At 44.8% G+C, this 23,911-nt stretch overlaps 1 protein-coding gene across 1 annotated transcript in view; it reads right to left on the bottom strand.

The window, feature by feature from the left end:
* Positions 1–9,065: 9,065 nt before the first annotated feature.
* The window catches only part of rad18 (RAD18 E3 ubiquitin protein ligase), a 489,896-nt gene continuing 475,050 nt past the window's right edge, over positions 9,066–23,911 (bottom strand). The window contains exon 13 of the mRNA XM_070895750.1: positions 9,066–13,664. Within this exon, the coding sequence (XP_070751851.1) occupies positions 13,577–13,664 (88 nt within the window). The 3' untranslated portion in view covers positions 9,066–13,576. The remainder of the gene's footprint in view (positions 13,665–23,911) is intronic.

The following is a 23,911-nucleotide window of genomic DNA, read 5'->3' as shown; positions in this document are numbered from 1 at the left end:
GCGTCCACCTCCTCTTCCTCTCTCTCCTGAGGTGGACCGTCAGTTTCTTCTGGCAATTCTTGCCCCCTCCTGATAGCCAAATTATGCAGCATAGAGCAGACGACCACGAATTGAGCTACCTGATCAGGGTGGTATTGTAGCTCCCCATCTGAGTGCTCCAGGCACTCTTCTGGAAAAGGAAACCAGAGGCAGAACGCCGCCTTCATGGAGTCGGCTTTGCCGTCAAGAATGAGCTGGTCGACCGCCTCTGTGGGGTCAACGAATGCCCCATGACTCTCCGTATTACCCTATCCCGGAACTAATGTGCCACAGTCATCAGTGCGTATGCCCCCACACTCGATGCAACGGATGAGGCTAAAGAGGGTTTTTATTCCAACCTCGAGACATCCTTGTCCAGTGTCTCCATGGGCGACAAATTGATCCTCTTGGGTGATTTTAATGCCAGAGTTGGCAAAGACACAGCCCTCTGGGGAGGCGTGATTGGCAGAGAGGGGGGTAGGGAAAGCCAATTCCAGCGCTACCCTATTCCTGACAAAATGTCTAGAACATGAACTCCTCATCACCAACACGCTGTTCCGCCAGAGGGACAAATACAAGGCATCTTGGCAACACCCTCGCTCCAAACACTGGCACCTGCTTGACTATGTCATCGTCCAAGCCAGGGATCGCAAGGATGTGCACATCACCTGCGCTATGACAGGAGCTGATGACTGTTGGACAGACCACCGCCTAATCCGATTCATCATCAACATTAACATTGCCCCAAAGCAGAGGCGACAGCAGAAGCAGTTCCGCAAAAAAGTTAATGCCGGGGCACTTAGAGGCCCAGCTAAGAGAGCCCTATACAGCCAGCGCCTCGCAGCCAATCTGGTGTGCCTTGATGACCCTAAGATGCTGAATACCCATAGCACTTGGTCTGCCCTCCAGGCCTCTATAACCAGAGCCTGTGAAGAGACACTTGGTCACTCAACCAGAAAACATCTGGACTGGTTTGATGAAAATGATTAGGACATCGAAGAACTAATAGATCGCAAGCGCAAAGCATTTCTGAGCCTCAAGCAACAACCCAACTCGGGAGCTGCAAAACACCATTACAGATGGCTCAAGGCTCAGGTCCAAGAAAAAACTCGGGACCTAAAGAACAGGTGGTGGATGGAGAAAGCACAGGAGACACAACAGCTGGCCGACAGCTACGATATGCGAGGATTTTTCACTGCAGTCAAGGCCACCTACAGTCCAAACTCCCAAGGCCCCACCCCACTCCTGGCCAAGAACGGGAAACACTCATCAAGGACACCGAGGCTGTCAGGGCCCAATTGAAGGAGCACTTGAAGATCTCCTCAATCAAGACTCTGCCTTTGACTCGAGTGTTCTTGATTCCATCCCGCAACATGCCACCCACCACCAACTCAGTGAAGCTCCAACGTTGCACGAGGTTGTCAAAGCCATAAAACAGCTTAAGAATAACAAGGCTACGGGTGCGGATGGAATCCCTGCTGAGGCGCTAAAATATGGCGGAGAGGCACTATTGGCACGGATACATGACCTCATCTCTCCCATCTGGAGGGAGGAGAGTATGCCGGGAGATCTCAGAGATTCAGTGATTGTGACCATTTTTAAAAAGGGGGACATGTCCGACTGTGGCAACTACAGGGGAATCTCCCTACTTTCAGCCACTGGGAAAGTTGTTGCTCGAGTTCTCTTCAATCGTCTTCTCCCTGTGGCCGAGGAGTTCCTCCCGGAATCATAATGCGGACTTCATCCCCTACGGGGCACAACAAACATGATCTTTGCAGCGCGCCAGTTGCAGGAAAAATGCAGGGAGCAGCGCCAGCCCTTATACATGGTCTTTTTCGATCTTACAAAGGCCTTTGACACCGTCAACTATGAGGGTCTATGGAGTGTCCTCCTCTGTTTTGGATGCTTCCAAAAGTTTGTCAACATCCTTCGCCTACTTCACGCTGACATGCAGGCCGTGATCCTTACCAACAGATCCATTACAGACCCAATCCATGTCCGGACCGGGGTCAAACAGGCTGCGTCATCGCCCCAACCCACTTCTCAATCTTCCTCGCTGCCATACTCCACCTCACAATCAACAAGCTCCCCGCTGGAGTGGAATTAAACTGCAGAACCAGTGGGAAGCTGTTGAACCTACGCCTCCTCCAGGCCAGGTCCAAGATCACCCAACCTCTGTCATTGAGCTGCAGTATGTGGACGATTCCTGCATCTGTGCACTTTCAGAGGCTGAACTCCAGGATATAGTCAATGTATTCACTGAGGCATATGAAAGCATGGGCCTTACGCTTAACATCCGTAAGACAAAGGTCCTTCACCAGCCTGTCACCGTCGCACAGCACTGCCCTCCAATTATCAGGATCCACGGTGCGGCCCTGGACAACGTGGACCATTTCCCATATCTCGTGAGCCTCTAATCAACAAAGGCAGACATTGATGCGGAGATTCAGCATCGCCTCCAGTGCGCCAGTGCAGCCTTAGGCCGCCTGCGGAAAAGAGTGTTTGAAGACCAGGCCCTCAAATCTACCACCAAACTCATGGTCTACAGGGCTGTAGTAATACCCGCCCTCCTGTATGGGTCTGAGGCATGGACAATGTACAGAAAGCACTTCAAGTACCTGGAGATATATCACCAACGATGTCTCCGCAAGATCCTGCAACTTTCCTGGGAGAACAGGCACACCAACATCAGTGTCCTCGACCAGGCTATTGAAGCACTCGATCAGCTTCGCTAGGCAGGCCACATAGTACGCATGCCAGATACGAGACTCCCTAAGCAAATGCTTTATGCGGAGCTCCTTCATGGTAAACGAGCCAAAGGAGGACACCGGAAACGTTATAAGGACACCCTCAAAGCCTCCCTGGTAAAGTGCGACATCACCACTGACACCTGGGAGACCCTGGCCGCAGACCGCCCGAGGTGGAGAAAGTACATCCGGGAGGGCGTTGAGCTCTTTGAGTCTCGATGCAAGGAGCATGAAGAGGCCAGGCACAGGCAGCGGAAGGAGCATGTGGCAAACCAGCCCCTTACCCCGACGAATGTCTGTCCCACCTGTAACAGGGTCTGTGGCTCCCATATCGGACTGTTCAGCCATCAAAGAACTCACTTAGGGAGTGGAAGCAAGTCCTCCTCGATTCCGAGGGACTGCCTATGAAGATGCTCCAGGCATCTAAAGCGCTGCTTAAGCACACCAATGGTTTTCTGGACAACATTGCATGTGGCTCTGTGGCTCTCGATTCACTTCTCGGCTTCGGTGTGGGTGTCACGCAGGTGGGTCATCAGCCAGGTTGCGAGGCCATATCCTTTGTCACCAATCATCCAGCATTAACTGTGTCAGATACAGCGCTCTCATGCAGGACATGAGCATCATTAATGCTGCCCGGAAATTTGGCATTCACTGTCATAATTATCTGGTTGTGGCCGACAACGAATTGCACCTTCAGGGAGTGAAATCCTTTTCAGTTGCGAAAAACCTCTGCATCCTGAAAAGGTGCCTGCATGGTGATGTGCGTACAGTCTATTGCTCCCTGCATCTTGGGGAAGTTAGCAATTCGGTAGAATCCTCGAGCCCTCTCAGTCTGAGCCTCGGTGGTTATAGGGAAGCTGATAAAGTCCATTCTATGTGCGTACAGCGGTTCAGTGACCTGTCCACTGCAGCAATGTGTGGCATGCTGAGATATAGTGCAAATGTCGCCAGCTGAGGCCTGAAAGGAACCCGACGCATAGAACGAAAGTGCCACGGTCACCTTGACGTCGACGGACAGTGCTGTCCTGATGATGTTGGCAGGCTGCAGATCTCACCTGATGAGCTGGCATATCTCACTGATAACCACCTTGTGGAAGCACAGTCTCCTAAGGCAGGTGTTTTCGGATAAGTGGAGGCAAGACCGCTTCTCCCTATAAGTGCGGGGGGTGTATGGTCTCGTCTTCCTCATCAGTCTGACACGTCTTAGATTGGGCACATAATGCTGTCAATTATATCTTCAGTGATCGCTACTTTGCAGCATCTGCGTTGTCATTAAGACAGGCTGAGAAATGGTTGGCCCCATTCCAATAACTATCAGCTCACAAGCAATAAATGTCCCCACTAAGACATCTAAAGTAAATTCCAATCGTCCACAGTATGATAAGAGGTTTGTTCAGATGGTCACATCACCTTAAAAGAACTCCAGAGTACATCCAAACTCCCCAGACGTTGAAGCAGCCTTTTAAATGATGCAACCTGCGATTTACAAAATGGCGTCCACACCGCTGTGATTAGTTCAGGTCAGTTTAACTTTTTCACAGCGGTTTTTTCGGCGAGTGAGATTGTGGGCAATATGTGTGCGAGGTGCTGAAAGTCATGATGGGCGATATTCTGGGCGCTAGTTTTGGCAAATGTAATCTTTACGTCCAAAAAAAAGTGGGCGGTCGGTATTATTGAATCTCAGCATTAATTACATGCCGAAAGTAATGCTGGGCGATATTATGGGCGTTGGGTTCGCCCATTCTGATCTTTCCGCCCAAAAAAGGTGGGTGGGTGAGCAGTATAATTTTTTATCGCCGTTATGTACATGCCAAAAGTAACATTGGGCGATAGGTGACCGAGAAATGGTCGTTAGTTTCCATTTTGTGGCTAAATGGGCAATATCTGGGCGTTATACCTCATTTCAGCGCTAAAATGGACGTTAAGTGGGCGGTATGCATGCAAAAATAATGCAAAGTCGAGCCCTATTTCCCCGTTTTAGTTTCCCCTATGAATGGAAATATCCTCTCTGCATCCACCTTGTCGAGCCCCCTCATTATCTTATACGTTTCAATAAAATCACTGTAGAAGTGGAAATCAACAAAGGGACCTTGGGGTGCTTGTCCACAGATCCCTGAATGTAGCAGGCCAGGTGGATAAGATGGTTAAGAAAGCATATGGAATGCTTGCCTTTATTAGCCGAGGCATAGAATACAAGAACAGGGAGGTTATGCTTAAATTATATAATACTCTAGTTAGGCCACAGCTGGAATACTGTGTGCAATTCTGGTCGCCATATTATAGGAAGGACGTGATTGCACTAGAGAGGGTGCAGAGGAGATTTACTAGAATGCTGCCTGGAATAGAGAATCTTAGCTATGAGGACAGATTGGATAGGCTGGGTTTGCTCTCATTGGAACAGAGGAGGCTGAGAGGAGACCTCATTGAGGTATATAACATTTTGAGGGGCTTGGATATAGCGAGTGCATATTTCCCCTGGTGGAGGGGTCAATTTAGTTTTAAGGTGGTTGGTGGAAGGTTCAGTGGGGATTTGAGGGGAAGCTTCTTCACGCAGAAGGTTGTGGGGGTCTGGAAGGGTGGTGGATGCAGAAACCCTCATCACATTTAAAAGGTGCTTGGATAGGCACTTGAAGTGCCATAGCCAACAGGATTACGGACCTAGAGCTAGTAAGTGAGATTAGACTGGATAACCTCTTGTTGGCTGGCGCAGGTACGATGGTAAGTACTGCAGGGAATTGAATATGGCCAGTGTGATCTGGACTAGTTTTGATCGCCTGGATAGGTTGGAGAGGAATTTTCCCAGATTTTTCCCCCCAAATAGCCTGGGTTTTTATCTGTTTTTTTGCGTCTCCCAGGAGATCACATGGTTCCGGTTGGGGTTGAGTGTAGAATATTGCGGTGCAAGGGGTGTCGCAGTTGTGTGGGGCAGATTGGTTGGGCCGGATGCTCTTTACCTTCCCACCATTGTTCATAGGTTTATATGTAACCTTCAGGGCTACTGACCGAGGGCCACGTGGCTCTTTGTCGGCCGGCACGGACACGATGGGCCGAAATGGCCTCCTTCTATGCTGTGGAATTTTATGGTTCTATGGAAGGTTAATCAATTTAAAGCCATCATCAAGAGACTGATGAGAGAGCTTAAGATAAGCTTCTTTATGCAGAGTTATTACAGCATGTAATGCTTTGCTGCAGAGACTTGCTGAGGCAGAGACTGTTGCAACTTTTAAGGGAAAAGTGGATAAACATTTGAAGCAGAGGATACTGGGCTATGGGAGGTTAAATAATTAGTCTTGGATTGTTCTATTCACCTGCTATAGACACACTGGAAAATAGTTTCTTCCACATTCAATTTAGAGGAGAAAAGATCCCAGGGGAAGGAACTCAAAGCAGAAGGTTCTTGCATTTATATAGCGCCTTTCACACCCCCAATGTTGTGCTTCACAGCCAAAGAATTACTTGTAAAGTGTAGTCATTGTTATTTTGTAGGCAAATGTGGCAAGTTTACTCTTCAAGTAGTGCCGTGAGATTTTTTTAAAATGTCCACCTGAACAGGCAGACAGGACCTTGATTTCAACTATGCTCATGTATTCACCTGAAAGGCAGCATCTCTGACAGTGCAGCACTCCTTCAGTACTGTATTGAAGTGACAGCATAGATTATGCTCAAATCTTGCAGTTGGGGATAAGTCAGTGACCGAGTGGAGAAAATGGGATCAAGCTGCAAGAAAGTGAAGGAATTCTGTCATTAACATCCAACAGAAGCAGCCATTAACTGTGGAAATTATTCGCAAGGCTATCTTCAGTTATCGAAGTGGAAAACTGAATACGTGCACACGTAAATGTACCATTGTGACAATTTTGTCCAAGCAACCATAAATTTTCCATTCATTAAAAAGTCCCAATGGAGTATTGCCGACTCTCGTTTCTAAATGCCACTAACAATATATTGGGGCTAAAATTCCAGCCTCGCCGGGTCCGTATGGAGTGTATACACAGCCGGCGTGGTCCCACAAAAGCCGGTTTTCGGCACGCAATGTGCATGCGCCGAAAACCGGCTTTTCCAATCTGTCAAGTTTTGGCTCAACAGATTGAATGCATCCCTGCAGCCAGGACATTTGTGCGGGAGAAATTGGGCTATTTGCCCATTTCTTGCCAGCGAATATCCTTAAAACTCTTGCGTCTGGTAAAAGGAGGTGCATAGCCTACTTTTACCAGCGTATGAGTTTTAAAACATAGAAAAATAAAATTGAAATACACATTTTTATGTTAAAAACCCTGCCCACTAAGGTAAGTTTATTTTAAACCTTATTAACACATTAAAAAAAAATCCAAAATATATTTTTTTCTAAAACATTTACGTTAATTTCAATTAATTTTAATTATGTGAGGTGTTTTTTTATTTTTTATATTGTGTCTATTGTTTTTTTCTCTCATTGCTAGCAATAAGAACTCGGAGATACGGAGTTCTCATTGCTTTCAATGAGAATACTGCACCTGATTGGTTGTCCAGTCACATGTGACTCCAGCTTCTACGTGTGAAGCTTGAAGACGGGGCGCGCTCCGCAGGGCAGGAAGAGAAGGCCTCCCACCACAATCGCAGGTGCCTCCGGGAACACCAGGTACTTTCGTAAAAAATTCTCGGGTCGGGGGCGTTTGTCCGAAGGAAGCCTCCAACCCAAATTTCAGGCCCAATGTTTCTACAATTCAGGCATTACTGTCCCCAGATTTCTACTATTTCCAAACCTAAAACAGGGATCAAAAGGAATAAAGACACGATGTTATTTTGCTGTAACCATTTACACCTCCTCTGGACACAGCTTTTGTTTCTATATATTACCACCCCCTTTTTGCCTTGCACCATCATCTTGTCATTTAATCACACTGGCCTCCACCCGGTCACAGACCTTCCCTTTTGTTCTTTTCCTGCCCCCTTCTCCCTGGCTCTGTACTTGATTCAAAGCTGTCCCTTTCGAACATCTTCCAGTTCCTATGAAAGGTCACCGACCTGAAACATTAACTCTGTTTCTCTCTCCACAGATGCTGCCTGACCTGCTGAGTGTTTCCAGCATTTTCTGTTTTTTAATTAAAGATGAGATGGGCTTAGCAGCTTTGAAAGTGGATAAATCCCCAGGCCTGGATGAAATGTATCTCAGTTGTTAATAGAAGCAAAAGACAAAATAGCAGAGGCTCTGACCATCATTTTCCAATCCTCTCTGGTGACAGGTGTGGTGCCAGAGGACTGCTAACTTTGTACTTTTGTTTAAAAAGGGATAGACCGAGTAATTACAGGCCTTGCTTTTTGTGGTATATATCAATGATTTAGGCTTGAATGTAGGGGATATGATTAAGAAGTTTGCAGATACTAAAATCGGATTTGTGGTTGATAATGAAGAAAGCTGTAGACTGCAGGAAGATATCAATGAACTGGTCAGGTGGGCAGAAAAGTGGCAAATGGAATTCAATCCGGAGAAGTGTGAGGTAATGCATTTGGGGAGGACGAACAAGGCAAGGGAATACACATTAAATGGTAGGACACTGAGACGTGTAGAGGAAATAAAGGGGCATGTCCACAGATTCCTGAAGGTAGCAGGCCAGGTAGATAAGGTGGTTAAAGAAGGCATATGGAATACTTGTCTTTATTAGCCAAGGCATAGAATACATGAGCAGGAAGGTTATGCTTGAATTATATAAAACACTAGTTAGGCCACAGCTAGAGTATTGTGTGCAGTTCTGGTCACCATATTACAGGAAATATGTGATTGCACTAGAGAGGGGAGATTTACGAGGATGTTGCCTGGATTGGAGAATTTTAGCTATGAGGAAAAATTGGATAGGCTGGATTTGTTTTCTTTGGAACAGAGGAGGCTGAGGGGAGACCTTTTTGAGGTGTATAAAATTATGAGGGGCCTATATAGAGTGGATAGGAAGGATCTATTTCCCTTAACAGAGGAGTCAACAACCAGGGGGCATAGATTTAAAGTAATTGGTAGGAGGTTTAGAGGGGATGCGAAGGGAAATTTCTTCACCCAGAGAGTGGTGGGGGTCTGGAACTCACTGCCTGAAAGGGTGGTGGAGGGAGAAACTCTCATCACACTTGAAGTGCCGTAACCTACAGGGTTACGGACCAAGAGCTGGAAAGTGGGATTAGGCTGGATAGCTCTTTGTCGGCTGGCGCGGACAGGATGGGCCGGAATGGCCTCCTTCCATGCTGTAAATTTTTATGATTCTATGAAGATACTTGTACCAACACCATCCACTTTATTTAAAAGGAACAAACTATTGTCTAAAAAACATTTGCCAGTTAACTAAGCCACAAAAGAAAGCAGTTATATAAAACTACTCAGGCATTGGAAAAATAAATTTTTCAAACTACACGTTATCTCTCAAATCTGGAACAATGATTTTTTTTCTTTCATTTCATGTCTAATAGTTATTATAAAAGTTGAACAACGGGAATGCACTCAATTTATATTCTCATCATCAATACATGCTTTTGATTTTACTGCAGATTTCACAACTCTCCATTGACGGTAATCGTTAGTATGAACAGTGAGGATTAATTGAATGAGTGTCATTACAGAGGACACTGTTTACATAATCAGGCCATCTTGCTGGTCACAATCTGAAGCAGAATAATGCAAAATGCAATCTCATGGAAATAGGAACTGAAGTCCACACAACTGCTGCTGTAACACTAATTAAATGGAAAGCTGCATGCTCTCCAATTCAGGCTGTAATTAATCGCTGCAGACATGGCAATCAGCATGCGAACATTTTGTCAATGGCCAACATGAGTATGTTTGAGACTAGAAGTAACTGATGTGCAAAAGCAGTTAATTATAAGGACAGATGCTTGTGCAGTGGTTTATTTGTAGTATCTCAGTTTGTAAGCCATCCGAAGAACCACCTGCACAACACTGAGGACGACGACAGGTGAAAAGCCTGGTAATGCTCATTACTCAGCTCCATATATAGTACTTTTGTATTTGGTTGCATATAGTGACACCACAAGTCCTGGTTAGAATGGAGATGATTGGGTAATTCTCCTATCAATCACTCTTGGTGATTGCACTGCTGTAAGTGACTGGGATTGATTTTAAGCACATCATTTGTATTATGTAATTATACTCCACTCTCTGCATTTTGTTGGAGAAATAATCCTGCTCTAATCGGGAGATTCTGCTGTAGTTTTGGTTGAGTTCTGTTTGCTGCAGTCTGTAGAGACTCTGTTTGCTGAGTAAATAGACTCTGATTGTTATTAAGTAGATTTTGTTTGCTGTAAGTCCTACCATCAGACCCGCCCCGCCTCCAGCTCGTTGGCTGATGTGGTTGTGTTAATACTCACTTTGTTTGCATTATCTAAGTAACAATAGACAGTGCAATGGTTGAAATCACTCCGGGTATCTACCATTAAAGGTGCTTTCATCTTCTATAAACCACCTTTTAAGGCCCAGTTATTTTAGACTAGGGAGACCCGACACCTTAAGACGACAGCAAAGAACTTGATAAACCGACCAAGAAACTCAAATGCAAATGCTATTTCATTTTAAGAAGTATTACTACAATGCTGTGGCATGATGGGCAATGTCTGTAGAGCAATTGGAAAATGAAAGAATAAAAAATATAACATAAAAACATAATGTATGGGCGAGACTTGTGGCAGGACTTACAGCTGATTCCAGTGTGGGTACACAGCCAAACAAGTTTATTTGCTCAGCAAACAGTCCATTGAAACAGAGTCTCTAAGAACTGCAGCAAGCAGAACTCATAACCTCTTCGGTTATACAACACACTTTCTTTTCTGCCCTCATCCTCTACCGTTGAATAATTTGGCCTGAGTAACATTTCAGCTATGAGACAAGAAAAATCTGTTCATGGTCGGAGGTAGAGGCCAGACAGGACTGTGCCAATGTGCGCATCAGGGTCCAACTTTAAACAAATGATGATTGTTAAAGTGCCAAAATTGCTCCTTACAACTTTATTAAAAGAAATCTCAAATGTACCATGTTTGAAATTAACTTATCTTGGTCTGAATGCTCTGACAATGGTCCTTAACTATATTTACAGCAAGGAAGAGGAGAGAGCTCTCTCTCTACTAGCTGGCACTGTGTGAAATTTTCATCCCATGTCCACCTGAAGTGTGGATTGACCCAGCAATACCATTAGAACATCTGTCCGTTCACACTTGGGTGAAGTTTAGAGAGAGCATTCTGAGCTGTATAACACTAAGGTGAAGTACTGGTGATTACAGGTCTATCATGGGTGGTAGTGGTATTAATGGGAGCAATTGGAGATGATGCATTAGGACTGCCACACAGTAAAGCACTTGGGTTTGATGTGATTTTTCCCATAATGTATTGGCAACAGTAAGCCTATTGACAACACTGGAATACAATATACTGGCCAATGCATCAATCCTGTGTTTGGTGACATGGCCCAAATTATAGTTGGGTAGAATACTTGCTGATTGCATAATATTAGCAAACTCTTCTCAAGTTTATGTAATGAAACCTCAGCCTTAAATGAAACATTGATACGGATGGAAGGAAGGTGGAATTCAGGCAACACTGTCACTAAAATGCCTTGCTGCGGGTCCAATCATTTCTCCATCTTTCTGCCAGATGAGCTAGCTTGGATCAGATTCATGCCACTCACTTATTCTCATCTAGTGTGAGGCTTTGTCCACTGAGAACGTCATATATTCAATGAGATGGGACCTCAGCTTGTCAATACCACATGGTAAAACTAGGATTGTTTGGGAGTTAACACAGTCTTTTGGAATCTCTTCTAATAAGAAATATCCCTCAAGTGGAATTCTTTAAAAAAAGACTAGAGTACTGAGACAACCGCTACACTATACGGCTGAACTTTGATTCAGGTGCATACCTACGTGCTCTGCTGGTAGTCATGAGCTTGAGAACTGCACACTTGGTTAGGCCTTCTGCATCCCTGACACCGTGCAGCAAATCTCTTCTAACTACTCTTATAATCTTTTGAGCAGTGAAAGAGACAGCAAAAAGAAAAACAGGCCTCAAAACGTTTTTGGTAAAAAGAATAAATGAATTTTTCAAAAAATTGGTGACGAATGTGATCAAATTCTAACATTGACTACAATGCTAAATGACCTTAAGTTTAACTACAAATATAGATTACATTTGTTGTAGGTATATATTTAAGGGATAAACAATGTTAAATAAAAATGCTTTGTAATAGAATCTATCAAACTATTGGTTGCTCAATGATTTTGGCCTAATTTACCACAGGTCTTCATGATAGAATCATTTGAATGATGGCTGCTGGCTAAAATTGTCTAGACACAACCCAAAACATAATAAGCAGACACATTGGCAACCAAACAAGTGATTACATTGAGATCTGTGTTGTTGTTTCACTTTGAAAACAAGATGATTTCATAAAAACAATAACCTGTGGCTGTTGCCTCAATTCCTTCCTCCATTTCTATAACTAAGTCCCTAGAAAATCCAATTATATTTGATCTTTTTCCTTCTCCCTGTCCAATTTTCTTTTGAAGTGCTTTTGAAGACTTGGCTGGGGTATGATTTAATAGAATTTAATAATCATTTGGCCTCTTTCCTATACCTCTCCCAAGTGGTAGTGTGTGTATTAAGAGTCTTTTTAATCCGGGGGAGGGCGTGGGGCAAGAGGCATTTTGGCCAAATCTGAAACCTGCCCTCGCCCATCATCCACAAGTGCACTTTGCGATCAGGAGTGCGAAACCCAGCTGATTTTTCCTCTCCCTAATCAAGGGGCGAGGATGACAATTGCACTATTTCTATGATCACCCAACTTCAGCGGATCAAGTAGAATATGCACAAAACATTAAGTGGCTAAACTACAGTCACACAACTACACTGCAATCCTACGAGACGACTTTAGAGTAAATAATTATTGGATTTCTCTCAAATATGTGTATTTTTTCCAGTCACCTGTTGAGACAGACCATGTGCTAGTACACCAGTGGGAGGCCCATGGGTAAAATTCATAGCAGGCATTTCAGACTCACCCTTAAAGGAGTTCATAATATTGACATTCACTGATTCATTTTGTGCTCTCAGGATGCCTTTTCCAAAGGCAGCCTTTGTTTTTGTTAGTTTCAGGGGGCGCTATGCAATTCCATAAACTTCTTGCATAGATTGGACCAACAGTTGCACTGTAAGGACATTATTCCTTGCATTAATTCCAGGAATGACCTTGCTACAGTGCAAGGTGGAAGAGAGAAGACACAAAGAAAGGGGACCGAGGCAGCGACAGTGCACGGACGCTCGAAAAAGGCTGTGCAAACGGAGGTGTTGAGACACGGGTTGATACCCACAATTTGCCCATGTGGAGAATTCTGTGCCTCATAGGGATAAAACAGGTGGCGAGCAGTAGGTAACGGGAAACAAAAGGATCCAGTGGGTTAAATGCAGTATTCTTGGTCAGGTCCTCATTGAAATATGACATGTATACTGAGGCTATATTCCAGCCCGGATTCCAGTCACACGAGTTGTGTGGCATTGTTCCAGCTATTTGCACATTTATAGGAATTTGCCCATAAAATTGCAGGTAAATTGCAATGCCTCAGCCTTCAGTCAAACAGTCTGGCATATAACACTGCAAGTATAACCCTCACTCCTTTTACAATCATTAAAACTAAACTTTGGAGATCATTTATATGAATGTTCAGTCTCACGTACTGACTCCTTATTGTGGAATGCTGAGCATGCTCTGGTTAAAAATATAATTTCTTTGCAAGCAACTGGTAGTCCTGGTTCTTATTGGAATCTTGTGTCATGTTTCGTGCTGGAACTCTCACTTCCTTGCCCGTTTGTTTTCAGAACTCCTTTTCCTGAGCGGTCCTCTCATCTTCCTTTTCCGTGTGTTCACATTTGACAATTCCCTGAAAGAAAAGTAAAATGTAAAGGAAATCAAATTAACAATAGGTATTTTATTTGGCTCAGTTGCAAAAAATTATTTGGCTGCTGAGCCACAAGCACTGAAAGATCTCATAGCCCACATTCCTATTGAAGTGAAGACATTCTATCGTGGGTGGCCCAAGTGAAGGCCAGATGCTCCTATTAAATGGGATGGAGAGTCAACACTAGGAGTGCTCCCATGTGCCCCCTAGTGGGAAGTGCAAGAGAATGGAGCTGGTAGGGCCCTCCTGACAGCTTAGTGAATTTAGCTATTGAGTTGCTGAGGCACGCAGGCCAGGAAGGTCCCAGGTTTGATATGTGGTCTGTGCTGAGTGCATTGATGTCAGATAGGGATGTCACATTTAGCTTCAGGGCCAAGAGGAGGATTACTCCTGCTGAAATGTACCAACGCATGTCAGCCACAACATGATTGGCTACGGCTATGGTGCATTCCATGGTCAGAAAGCCTGTTGGCGCCCACAGTCTAGGCTCACAGGTAAAACAAGGAGCCCTGAGTGAACTACTGAAAAGTACCTAGAGCCTTTAGATCATCAGCAAGAGGCCAATGCCTTCAGGAATTGAGGTGGGAAGGGTGAAACAAATTGTGTGTGTGTGTGGGGGAGGGGGGTGGGGGCAGTCGGTGTCAGGAAGGAAGCAGGAGAAAATGCTATTGGTACAGGACTTGCTTGCCTACCTGCCTTCAGGAAATGTGGCCAGGGCAGGAAAAGTAAGCAAACATACTTAGCTCAGGACAATGAGAACAAAATATGACTTTCAAACCCACACCTTTCAGACAATTAGACCAGTACATGATCAAGGCTTCTTGTTTCACTTTGTAGCCTTCCCCTCCACAAATGGTTCACTTAGAATGTGAAATAAAAAAATTAAATTCAACTTCAAACATGTTTCTCCTGAATAAGATAATCAAACAGAAATCTATGTCAATGATTTAGATGAGGGGATCAAATGTAATATATCCAAGTTTGCTGATGTACAAAGCTCAGTGGGGATGTAAGTTGTGAGGAGGATGCAAAGAGACTTCAAGGTGATATACTCAGGCTAAGTGAGTGGGCAAGAACATGGCAAATGGAATATAATGTGGAGAAATATGAAGTTATCCACTTTGGTAGAAAAAATAGAATTTTTTAAACGGTGTGAGATTGGGAAATGTTATAGGGACCTGGGTGTCCTTGTATACAAATCACTGAAAGTTAACATGCAGGTACAGCAAGCAATTAAGAAAGCAAATGGTATGTTGGCTTTATTACAAGAGGATTTAAGTACAAGAGTAAAGATGTCTTACTGAAGTTATTTCAGGCCCTGGTGAGACCACACCTGGAGTATTGTGTGCAGTTTTGGTCTCCTTACCTAAGGAAGTATATACTTGCCATAGAGGGAGTGTATCGAAAGTTCACCAGACTGATTCCTGAGATGGGAGGATTGTCCTATGAGGAGATATTGAGTAGACTAGGCCTATATTCTCTTAGAAGAATGAGAGGTGATCTCATTGAAGCATGCACAATTCTTACAGGGCTTGACAAGATAGATGCTGGGAGGATGTTTCCCCTGCCTGGGGAATCTAGAACCAGCAGTCACAGTCTCAGAATAAGGGGTCGGCCATGTAGGACTGAGATGAGGAGAAATTTCTTCACACAGAGGGTACTGAATCTTTGGAATTATCTACCCCAGAGGGCTGTGGATGCTCAGTCGTTGAGTATATTTATGACAGAGGAATCAAGGGATATTGCAGGAATAAAAGTGGAGTTGAGGTAGAAACATAGAAAATAGGTGTCAGAGTAGGCCATTCGGCTCTTTGAGCCTGCACCACCATTCAATAAGATCATGGCTGATCATTCATCTCAGTACCCCTTTCCTGCTTTCTCTCCATACCCCTTGATCCCTTTAGCCGTAAGGGCCATATCTAACTCCCTCTTGAATATATCCAATGAACTGGCATCAACAACTCTCTGCGGTAGGGAATTCCACAGGTTAACAACTCTCTGAGTGAAGAAGTTTATCCTCATCTCAGTCCTAAATGGCCTACCCCTTATCCTAAGACTGTGTCCCCTAGTTCTGAACTTCCCCAACATCGGGAACATTCTTCCTGCATCTAACCTGTCCAGTCCTGTCAGAATTTTATATATTTCTATGAGATCCTCTCTCATCCTTCTAAACTCCAGTGAATACAGGCCCAGTCAATCCAGTCTCTTCTCATATGTCAGTCCAGCCATCCCGGGAATCAGTCTGGTGAACCTTCGCTGCACTCCCTCAATAACAAGAATGTCCTTCCTCAGATTAGGAGACCAAAACTGAACACAATATTCCAGGTGAGGCCTCACCAAGGCCCTGTACAACTGCAGTAAGACCTCCTTGCTCCTATACTCAAATTTCCTAGCTATGAAGGCCAACATACCATTTGCCTTCTTCACCGCCTGCTGTACCTGCATGCCAACTTTCAATGACTGAGTATCATGAAAACCAGGTCTTGTTGCACCTCCCCATTTCCTAATCTGCCGCCATTCAGATAATATTCTGCCTTCGTGTTTTTGCCCCCATTTATCCACATTATACTGCATCTGCCATGCATTTGCCCACTCACCTAATCTGTCCAAGTCATCCTGCAGCCTCTTAGCGTCCTCCTCACAGCTCACACCGCCACCCAGTTTAGTGTCATCTGCAAACTTGGAGATATTACACTCAATTCCTTCATCTAAATCATTAATGTATATTGTAAATAGCTGGGGTCCCAGCACTGACCCCTGCGGCACCCCACTAGTCACTGCCTGCCATTCTGAAAAGGACCTGTTTATCCCGACTCTCTGCCAACACTAGTTCTCTATCCACATCAGTACATTACCATGTGCTTTAATTTTGCACACCAATCTCTTGTGTGGGACCTTGTCAAAAGCCTTTTAAAAGTCCAAATACATAAGTCCAAAAATCAGTCATGATCGTATTGAAAGGCGGAGCAGGCTTGACGGGCTGAATGGCATACCCCTCCTCCTAATTCATATGTTGTTAAATGATTAACGACGAGCATTCCTTATTAATTAATAAAGAAATGTCCTCTTACAAAGCTGCAATACTGGAAGTGGAAATGGATTATACATCAATCAGACTCAGGATACAGAATGAAGGAGTGGGAATGTAATACATGATTAGAATTACTGAAGCAACTTCAGGACATGAAAAAGAAGTTTAAAGGAACACTTTACCAAAGCAGCAAGTACAAGATTGACGTGGCTGATCCAGCAGGCAACAGTCGGTGCATTTGCTGCCTCTGCTGCATTTTATTTAGTTAGAGTTGCCCAGAGTCTGTTGGGCTTATAGTCTGTCCTTCCCCACTGAATAATTGCGATGTTTTAGCAAAACATGAACCTATATTCACAGCAGGGACTACATTTTTTTTTTCACTTAAAAAAAAAAGGCCCAAGATTGGCCTCAACTTCAGAGATAGTGCCACTAATACAGGAGCACAGAAGGGACACTTTCCACCGCCTTCTCATGCTGGAGCATGTCATGTGTGCATTACTCGCAGGTCCACACCATGTCACATGCAAGTACCTCATGGGCTGGAGCAAGAAACATGAATGTAGCTCACTGGCTACTTACGCAGGGTAACATGTGCTCTATTGTATCAGTTCCAGGTATCCCAAGGGACATTCCAAGTCGACCACAAGTCCACCAGTTTGGTAAGGTCTCCCTCCCACTGACACAGACACTGCGACCACAAGCCCACACTTGCTATTGAGTGCTGTCTTTTCTATTCATACAATGTGAACAACAGCAATAAAAATCACACACAGCAGGATCAAAACTGGGCTTTACAGGGTGCCTAAAATTTAAAAAGCCAGGATTGGATCAGTTGGTAACGCACTCGGCCTCTATATCTGAAGGTAGTGGTTCCAAGCCCCACTCCAAGACTAACACTCCCGAGTGCTACATCATTGTTGGTGTTGTCAGCCAGATGAGGAGGCAAGGTCCTATCTGGTTTCACTGCACTAATTCAAGAGTAGAGAATGTCTGACCAGGACCCCTCTCTTCCTCCCTCAGCCTCCACCAAAAACAGTTTAACTAGTCATTCATCTCAGTGCTGTTTGTGGGATGTTTGCTGATTCAGATGGCTACCACTGAACTTCAAAGTAATACATTGCTTGAAGCTCTTTGAGACATTTGAATATAAGGCACTATATTAATGCAAATGTTATTACAGAATGACATCATCCCTGATGATTTGGTTAGCATTCAAAACCACAAACCTTCAATGAATAGGCACAGTGACAAATCCAAAATCTGTCCTATTTGATATCATCGGGCTCTTTATGGTCCAGTTTTTAAAAAAATGATTTAACTTGATTATTGCAGTTTGTCTTGGAAGGGAATCCATTAATTAGGCAAATGATTTCCCAGCCAACTTGCCGAATGGACATGGTACATACATGATAATCAGGCATGAATACCCTAGGATGGTTACCCATCAAGGCTAATGGGCCATCCAGCCCAGTATTTAAAATCAGAGTTGTCCTTCTCCCAGACAGATTTGCATGAGGAGGCTGTGCTGCTCTGGTATGGAATCAGACTTTTCCCTCTCTTATATATGGTTGGTTCACAACAACTTATACCCCCATGCAACCCCTCAGTTTCTCCAGGAAGGGGTTCACCCATTCATCGCCCGGGGGGCATGCCTCTATATTGTTGTATCCCAGCAGAAGACTCTCTGGAAGGACCGGAAGCACCTAGCACTCAACCATTACAGATGACTTCAGGACCCTGAGAGATGGACGATCCATCAAGCCACACAAGGAAGGAGCATGCTCCAATGTTGAATCCCCTTGCACATACCGCCATTGATTAGGCAGAAGGGGGGGGGGGGGGGGGCGGAGAGAAAGATGATCAGTCTGCTAGGAATGTTGCCTGAAATCAATCAACTCATCTGTTTTTAACTCAACTATTTTATTGTTTTACATTTCAGGTCTGGATGCTGCAGTCACAAATCATCATTCCCAGTAGTTGGATTGTCAGAGCAGTTTTGTTCTGCAAAAAAAAAAATAGGCTGCCAGCTCCTCCTAAACCTTTTAACTGATGAATAACAATCTTGAACACTTACTAAACCTGAACTTAAGTAGTTGGATTCTCATGGCAGGGAGTGTCCCGCAGAATGTCTCTCCGTCAACTCCATGCCCAGGGAGAGAAAAATATTCTGCAGTCTCTGGCAATTGCAAAAGTTCTTGTTCCATCACTCTGAAGTAAACATGTGAAGGCTCTGTGAGGTGAGCTCAACCTCACTTTAAACTTTCGTGCAACAGAAGCTGGGCCAGGGGAGTTTGCAAAGAGTTACTTTTCTTTTTATCAGTTTTCCAATGGCAATTAGCGATTTTATGTTGTAAATTATAGAAACCTGCGCTTCCAACTTGCTGTTACAACTTAATTTTTGCTTTAATTATCATGGTTCATAGGTATAGCATGTGTCTCACAGTCTGACAATTATTATTTTTTCCATTATCCAAAGACTAGAATACGAGAGAGTGTGTGCGGTTTCAAGCTTATGTTAAAAAAAAAAGAGTTTTGTTCTGCCCTGGGTGTATGTTGCCGGATATTACGTGTACAACGTCAAATTCTTGTTTGTAGGAAATGAATATTCACTTTTCCCACTCCTATTTATCATTGGTTCATAGCACTTTATCTGGTATTATTTTGTTATTATGTTATTATGCTAAATACGAGAGAAATTTCTGGTGCAGCCTGAAAATTGTAATGGGCCCATTTATACAAGTTGCATTTACGGGTTCACGAAACACCTGTCTCAGAAGCTTTGGTTAGCAATATCACATTTCCACACTATGGGACATTTTCATTGTTGTGAGACTTTGACAAAAGAAAAAATAGACTTGCATTGATACAGCACTATATTATTATATCTCAGAGCCTTCCAAAGCACTTCAAAGTGAGGGGATTCGATAGTTAGGGGAGCAGACAGGCGTTTCTGCGGCCGCAGACCTGACTCCAGGATGGTACGTTGACTCCCTGGTGCCAGAGTCAAGGATGCCACTAAGTGGCTGCAGAATATTCTGAGGGGAGAGGGTGACCAGCCAGAGGTCTTTGCCCATATTGGTACCAATGACATAGGTAGATCATCATCATCATAGGCAGTCCCTCAAAATCGAGGAAGACCTGCTTCCACTGTAAAAGTGAGTTCTCAGGTGACTGAACAGTCCAATACAGGAATTACAGTCTCTGTCACAGGTGCGACAGATAGTCATTGAAGGAAAGGGTGGTGGGACTGGTTTGCCGCAGGCTTCTTCCGCTGCCTGCGCTTGTTTTCTGCATGCTCTCGGCGACGAGACTCGAGGTGCTCAGTGCCCTCCTGGATGCACTTCCTCCACTTAGAGCGGTCTTTGGCCAGGGACTCCCAGGTGTTGGTGGGGATGTTGCATTTTATCAAGGAGGCTTTGAGGGTGTCCTTGAAACGTTTCCTCTGCCCATCTTGGGCTCGCTTGCCGTGTAGGAGTTCTGAGTAGAGCACCTGCTTTGGGAGTCTTGTGTCAGGCATGCGGACAATGTGGCCCGCTCAGTGGAGCTGGTTGAGTGTGGTCAGTGTTTCGATGCTGGGGATGTTGGCCTGATCGAGGACGCCAACGTTGGTGCATGTGTTCTCCCAGGGAATTTGTAGGATCTTGCGGAGACATTGCTGGTGGTATTTCTACAGCGATTTGAGGTGTCTACTATATATGGTATAGGTAGTAAGAGGGATGAGATCCTGCAGGCAGATTTTAGGGAGCTAGGAAAGAGATTAATAGCAGGACCTCAAAGGTAGTAATCTCTGGATTACTCCCAGTGCCACACGCAAGTGAGTATTCAAATAGGAGGATAGAGCAGATGAATGCGTGGCTGGAGAGATGGTGCACGAGGGAGGCGGGCTTCACATTCCTGGGACATTGGGGGAGGTGGGACCTGTACAGGCTGGACGGGTTGCACCTCAACGCCAAAACCAATATTCTCGCAGGGAGATTTGCTAGTGCTGTTGGAGAGGGTTTAAACTAATTTGGCAGGGAATGGTTACCAGCATGTAAAATTAGAAAGTGGAAATAAAGTGCTCAAAGGATTGGGAGAGGCAGAGAGCACTAAAATAAGAAATAGTAAGGTATTAGGTAAGGTCCAACTAAGAAAGAATACAGGATGGTCCAAGATGGGTTTACAGTGAACGCACAAATCGTAGTAAACAAAATTGCGGGGACAATTTCGCCTCAGGTGCCACCCGCCCCGGGCAAAAAGGCATTTGTCCCTTATTAGTGCCTACCGGTGACACTAACGGGGCGCAAAAAAGGGGCAATTTTGGCCCCCTTCGAATTTTTTTTTACCATTGCGATTGTAATTTAAATATTCGCTACTAGGCCATTTGTAAAATTTTGAGTTTATTTTGTATCTATACTAGTAGAACAAATTCAGAGCAAATATTTGCCATCCCAGTTCATTGATTCTGAATAATTCAAAAAATTGACCGTTTCCAAGCACCCTGATCCCAACCCAACAAAGTATTAAAATTCAGGCCTCGGAGTAAAGGGATCTCGGGGTACAGATTCACAATCACTAAAAGTAGCAGCACAGGTTAATAATACCATTAAAAAAAGCAAACAAAGCACTGGGGTTCATATCTAGAAGGATAAAAAAGAAGTTGTGTTAAACTTATATACCCATAGATCATTGATTAGACCACACAGTGAGAGAGACACAGTTCCAGTCTCCATATTACTAAATGATAGAGACACTGGAGAAAATGCCAATAAGATTTATAAGAATGTTAACAGAACTGAGAGGTTATCACTATCAAGAATAACTGAACAAGCTAGAGCTTTTTTCACTACATCAACAACCACCACAACTTATATTTATATAGCACCTTTAAAGTAGTAAAACATCTCAAGGTGCTTCACAGGAGTGTTGTAAGACAAAACATTTGACACCGAGCCACATAAGGAAAAATTAGGGCAGATGACCAAAACCTTGGTCAAAGAGGTAGGGTTTAAGGAATGTCTTAAAGGAGGAGAGAGGTAGAGAGGCGGAGAGGTTTAGGCAGGGAGTTCAAGGAGGTAGGGCCTAGGCCACCAATGGTTGAGCAGTTACAATCAGGGACTTGGTGCAAATTAGGACACGGGCAACTGAGTTTTGGATGACCTTAAGTTTATATGTTGGGTAGAACGTAAGAGGCCAGCCCAGAGTGCATTGGAATCTAGAGATAACAAAGGCATGGATGAGGGTTTCAGCAGCGGATGAACTGAGGGAAGGGTGGAGACAGGCGATTTTAGGGAGGTGGAAATAGGCTGCAGATATGTGGTTGGAAGTTCATTTCAGGGTCAAGTATGACACCGAGCTTGCGAACAGTGTGGTTCAGCCTCAGACAGATGTGAGGTGGAGGGGTGGAATCTGTGGCTAGGGAAAGGAATTTGTGGCAGAGACTGAAAACAATGGCTTTGATCTTCCCAATATTTAATTGGAGAACATTTCTGCTCCCCCAGAACTGGATGTCGGACAAGCAGCCTGACAATTTAGAGACTGTGGAGGGGTCGAGCTGGGTGTCGTCGGCATACATGTGGAAACTGACCCTATGCTTTTGGATGATATCACCAAGGGGCAGTATGTCGATGAAAAGTAGGAGGGGGCCAAGGATAGATCCTTGGGGAATACTAGTGGTAACAATGTGGGAGTGGGAAGAGAAGCCATTGCAAGTGATTCTCTGGCTATGATTTGATAGATAAAAATGGAAGCAAGCGAGTGCAGTCCCACCCAGCTGGATGACGATGGAGAGGCGTTGGAGAAAGATGGAGTGGTCAACCGTGTCAAAGGCTGCAGACGTCAAGAAGGAAGAGGAGGGATAGTTTGCCTTTGTCAGTCACAGAGGATGTTATTTGTGACTTTGATGAGAGCCGTTTTGGTACTGTGGGTGGGGTAGAATTCTGATTGGAGGGATTGAAACATAGAGTTGCGGGAAAGATGGGCACGGATTTGGGAGGCGACAACACGTTCAAAGACTTGATAGGAGTTGGAGATGGCCCGGTGGGCTAAGGAAAAGGAAGAAAGTGGCAGAGGCAGCTGAATGAATGGTCTCAATCTTAGAGATAAAGAAGTCCATGAGCTCCTCACACTTGTTGTCAGAGGTGAGGGTGGAGATAACAGGGGAGAAGGGTTTAAGAAGATGGTCAGCAGTAGCAAATAGAAGCTGGGGTTAATCTTTGCATTTCAGAATGATTCTGCAATATTGAGCAATTTTGGCAGACAAGAGCAGGACCTGATAATGCTTTATGTGATCCAGTCAGGTCTGGCTGTGAATGGCTAAACCAGTTGTTCGCCATATCCGTTCACGACTGCGTCTTTTCAACTTAAGGGAGCGAAGATGAAGGCCGTACCAGGAGGTATGGCCAGGATGAGAGAGAGTAATTGTTTTAATAGGGACTAGGGCATCAAAGGTGGTGGTGAGGGTCTGGTTGAGCAGATCGGTGGCTGCAGAAATGTCATGGTGAATGGAGGGCCAAAGGCTGGACAGTTGGAATTTCGTAAATGCAGATGTAAGAGAGTCAGGAGAGAGTTTTGAAGGCTGAGAGGTGAGCTAATAGAGGTCTTTAATTATGAAGGGGTTTGATGGGGTAGATGTAGAGAAGATGTTTCCACTTGTGGTGAGTCCCAAACTAGGAGCTATAAATATAAGATATTGGGGCCGAAATTACCCCCCTCCTTAAGACCTGCTACCACCGCAAATCGGCGGCCACGCTGCGGAGTGGAGTGGCCGGTGACTTTTCGTGGAATGGCCACTGCTAACCCAATTGCCATCCCGAGTTTTCCTAGCGGTGCCCCGATCCTACTCCCCTACCCGCTCCGCTGCTGCCAATCCGTGGTAAGCACGTCATCACCGTGCGCACCGCCGATCTAAACCCCCACCCGACGCCAACATTCCGCTCCGAAAATCTTCGTCCCACCCAGCGGTGCCAAAACAAGCTTTTTCCCGGTGGTCCAGTGAGGCTGAGGCCACCTTCTGCAATGGCGGTGTGGCTTCCCTTAAAGGGGAGGGCGCAATGCCGCTGCCACAATGTTTTTCTTTTGTTGGCTGATTGTCATGTCGGGCCGACAATTATGCCCCCAGGTTCGGCCGGGCCGCCAACAGGCAGCCTGGCACCTCCCTCTTAGGTGCCAGGCCGCTGGCCCAGCCGAAAACCTCCCTGATGGCCCAGTGGCCCGAAGT

Source organism: Pristiophorus japonicus, chromosome 12 (genome assembly GCF_044704955.1).
Source record: "Pristiophorus japonicus isolate sPriJap1 chromosome 12, sPriJap1.hap1, whole genome shotgun sequence".
In the NCBI taxonomy this organism is placed as follows: domain Eukaryota; kingdom Metazoa; phylum Chordata; class Chondrichthyes; family Pristiophoridae; genus Pristiophorus; species Pristiophorus japonicus.
Note: the sequence above shows the minus strand (reverse complement) of the source record. Positions and strands in the feature narration are given on the sequence as shown.